At 38.0% G+C, this 3,418-nt stretch overlaps 1 protein-coding gene across 1 annotated transcript in view; it reads left to right on the forward strand.

The window, feature by feature from the left end:
* enpp2 (ectonucleotide pyrophosphatase/phosphodiesterase 2) overlaps positions 1–2,624 on the forward strand; it is a 24,419-nt gene extending 21,795 nt beyond the window's left edge. Inside the window, exons 21-26 of the mRNA XM_025061397.1 lie at positions 1–99; positions 369–504; positions 610–687; positions 769–901; positions 1,283–1,436; positions 1,541–2,624. The exon at positions 1–99 is cut by the window's left edge and continues 25 nt beyond it. Of these exons, the coding sequence (XP_024917165.1) occupies positions 1–99; positions 369–504; positions 610–687; positions 769–901; positions 1,283–1,436; positions 1,541–1,711 (771 nt within the window). The 3' untranslated portion in view covers positions 1,712–2,624. The remainder of the gene's footprint in view (positions 100–368; positions 505–609; positions 688–768; positions 902–1,282; positions 1,437–1,540) is intronic.
* Positions 2,625–3,418: the final 794 nt, after the last annotated feature.

A 3,418-nucleotide genomic window follows, 5' to 3' on the forward strand; every position in this document is an offset into this window, starting at 1 on the left:
CGTACCAAATACTCCATCCTCCACCACACTGACTTCATCAGTGGCTACAGCGAGTTTCTGTCCATGCCTCTCTGGACGTCATACACTGTCAACAGACAGGTATGGTGCATTCTGTGACCTTCACCCTTGTGATATGCCATGATAAGTCCATTAGTGGCTAGTTCAGTTAGAAAGAATCACTCCATTCCTTTAAAAACGTTGTTTTTGCTGGGGTTTTTTTAATATGTTGTGTTAAAAAAGTTCAACAATAATGTGTTACAAGTTGTAGGTTGTTGATTTTGTGTTCTGTGTTCAGGCGCCATCTACTGGTGCCACAGATGTACAGTATAACGTGTAAGACAATTTTGTGCACGTGTGTGGTGCCTCAGGTGGAGTTGTCTCCTCTACCAGAAGCTCTGTCCAACTGTGTGAGACCAGACACCAGAGTCCCTCCAGCCTACAGTCAGTCCTGCACCAACTACAGAGCGGACAAACACATCACCTACGCTTTTCTCTATCCACCACGTATGTTCACCAATGAATTCTAAAGTCAAATATGCCAATAAAACTGACTGTTATTTAAACCCGTCATTTCTTGTTTGTCTGATCTGATATTTTCTTTGCCATTAGAATTATCATCGGCCATGGACAAAAAATATGATGCTGTCCTCATCACTAACACAGTTCCCATGTATCCTGCATTCAGGAGTAAGTCAAAGAGTCGGTCCTAATCTTATTTTCAGCTTCAAACTTCTGTCTCATCTCATACTGTAACATGTCTTGTCGCAGGAATATGGGGTTATTTCCAGAGAGTACTGGTGAAGAAATATGCAAATGAGAGGAACGGGGTGAACGTACTGATTGGACCCATATTCGACTACAACTTTGATGGCGTCAGAGATTCAGCAGAGAAGATTCGAGAGTAAGAACGCAAAAATGCAAATGTGAAAAATCAGCAAAGTTGTGAACAAAGTAAAACTGATCAAGGAGCATCAAGAAGACTGCTGAAAATGTATATAATGGCTAAAATTTAACTAAATGGGGCCATTAGGCCAAGAAGATAGTTGATCAAGAGAAGCTTAAAGTTAACCAAGTCCCAGAAAAGATTAAATCTTAGCTAAATGTAAAACAAATATAGATATACATCCAAATAATAGCCAAACTGCTAAGTCTTAGCCTTTGCACAGCTAAACCTGAGCCAGAATAAGGTTAAAAATGATTCTTAAATTCTGAAAAAAAAGGCATAAAGCCCCAGATAAAACAAATATAATATTGTATCCTGATCTCACCACTTGTGTTACAGATATGTGAGTGGAACCATACCTATCCCCACACACTATTTTGTGGTCCTGACCAGCTGTTTAGACTTCACACAGGCTGCAGACTCATGTAACGGACCACTGAGCAGTGCTGCATTCATCCTGCCACATCGACCCAACAATGATGAGACCTGCACCGTAAGGACACTCCAATCTTGTGAACACTTTTCCCTCTCCCTTTATGATATCAAAAAAGACAAAGAAAAGATAATGCTTGTGCTTTTTGTCCTATTTATGTGCAGAGCTCAGAGGAGGAGTCCCGCTGGGTTGAGGACCTGATGAAGATGCACACAGCTCGGGTCAGAGACGTAGAGATCCTGACAGGCCTGGACCTGTACCGCAGAACCACCAGGGGCTACGCTGAAATCCTGTCACTCAAAACCTACATGCATACGTACGAAAGTGAGATCTGATTCTGATTATTACTGAACTTTTTTTCTTTAACTGTGGTGGACTTATGTGGTACAAGAAGGAGCTGGGATCATCTCTGTTACACTGATCTACACTAGCTCCAGCTCCAGGTGAGATCTCAATCCGGGCCGCATCCTGCAGCTGTTATCCTGCAGCACCTAAACTATAATGTGGCCAACCTTAGTCTCAAGATATAAGTTAAGATCTTGAACACTACTGAGTGCTAAAAGGATCATTTTCAGACCACCCACACATCATTTGATCTAGTTCTGTGTTGTGCGTCTTTTGTGTGGCCCATGTCTTCAATATGTGGGCCATAAATTTGAACCACAAATGTCTCCCTTCCGGGCCAAATATTGTGGCAAAGTGGTTGCTAAGCCAACAGTTGGACCAGAAGAATGCAAGGTTTTGATTCAACTTTGACTAAGATGTAACCCACATTCTTAAAATAGGACTTGGACCACTAAAAGGCTCTAATCAATTGTAATTGGCCCCTCAAGTGGCCAGTCTTGCTACATGCTAAAAGCATTAGCATAAGGACAGTACCATTAAAGTAGTGCCATAAGCACATACAGTATTATCCTGCATACACTCGACCCACTCTGACATCAGGTTTACTCTTTTTAATTAGTCTGCATTCAATCTGCTTTCTTCAACAAATGAATAGTAATGCAATGTGGTTTGTTTTGTTTTTTTTGGGGGGGGGGGGGGTTGTATTTTAACGTCAGTTTAATGTTGCTTCCTATCAAACTGTTCTTACCGAGTGTTGGTTGTTTGAGTGAATTTTTGTCAAGGCTGAGATGATATTATTTTGAAAAACATTTAACACCTGTGATTCTGTTCTATTTATGTTTTGTGTAAATTTCAAACAAAAATAAACCTGTCTTTTTTTTAAAATAAAAACGATATAAAGAGGTTGTAAGAGAGTAGGAGAAATGATGATAAATAACAATCTACTTGTACAATAGGCTAGATGTCAGGTGATTTATATATATACAGTATATATATCTAGTATTTATATATATATATATATTTTATGTTTATTTCAAAATATTATTTTGTCTGCATATTTCTCAACAAATTAAAACATTTTGAGATTTTTATTAGAAAAAAGAAATTGCAGAATTTCTCAGAAAAAGTTGATGTTTTGGTATGCATGTAGGTTTTGAGTGACAGGTTTTTACGTGTTTGGAGTTTTAAACACAAACTATTCACTTGGCAGCAGGTTATAGGACATAATCTTGCATTTGAGGCATTTCTGGGACTTTTTATTTTTTGCATTTTTTCACAATGGTAAGGCATGTTTTAGATGATTTTTATATGAATATTTCAAGAATCACCCAAAACATGCCTTACTATAGCCTTACCATCGTGAAAACATCCATAAAAATAAAAAGTCCCCGAAATGCCTTAAAATGCAAGATTATGTCCTAAAACATGCTGCCAAGTGAATAGTGTGTGTTTTTTAAAGGTCGAAAAAGTATTTTATATGAATATTTAAAAAATCACCCAAACCATGCCTTACTATAGCCTTACCATTGTGAAAAAATCCATAAAAATGAAAAGTCCCCGAAAGGCCTTAAAATGCAAGAATACGTCCTAAAACATGCTGCCAAGTGAATAGTTTAGGTAGTATATAGTTATATATATATATGTAAATGAAAAATAGTTTTGTAGTTTGGTACGATGGTAAGGCTATAGTAAGGCAT

The sequence above is a fragment of the Cynoglossus semilaevis genome, chromosome 13 (assembly GCF_000523025.1).
Source record: "Cynoglossus semilaevis isolate Cse_v1.0 chromosome 13, Cse_v1.0, whole genome shotgun sequence".
NCBI classification, from domain to species: Eukaryota; Metazoa; Chordata; class Actinopteri; order Pleuronectiformes; family Cynoglossidae; genus Cynoglossus; species Cynoglossus semilaevis.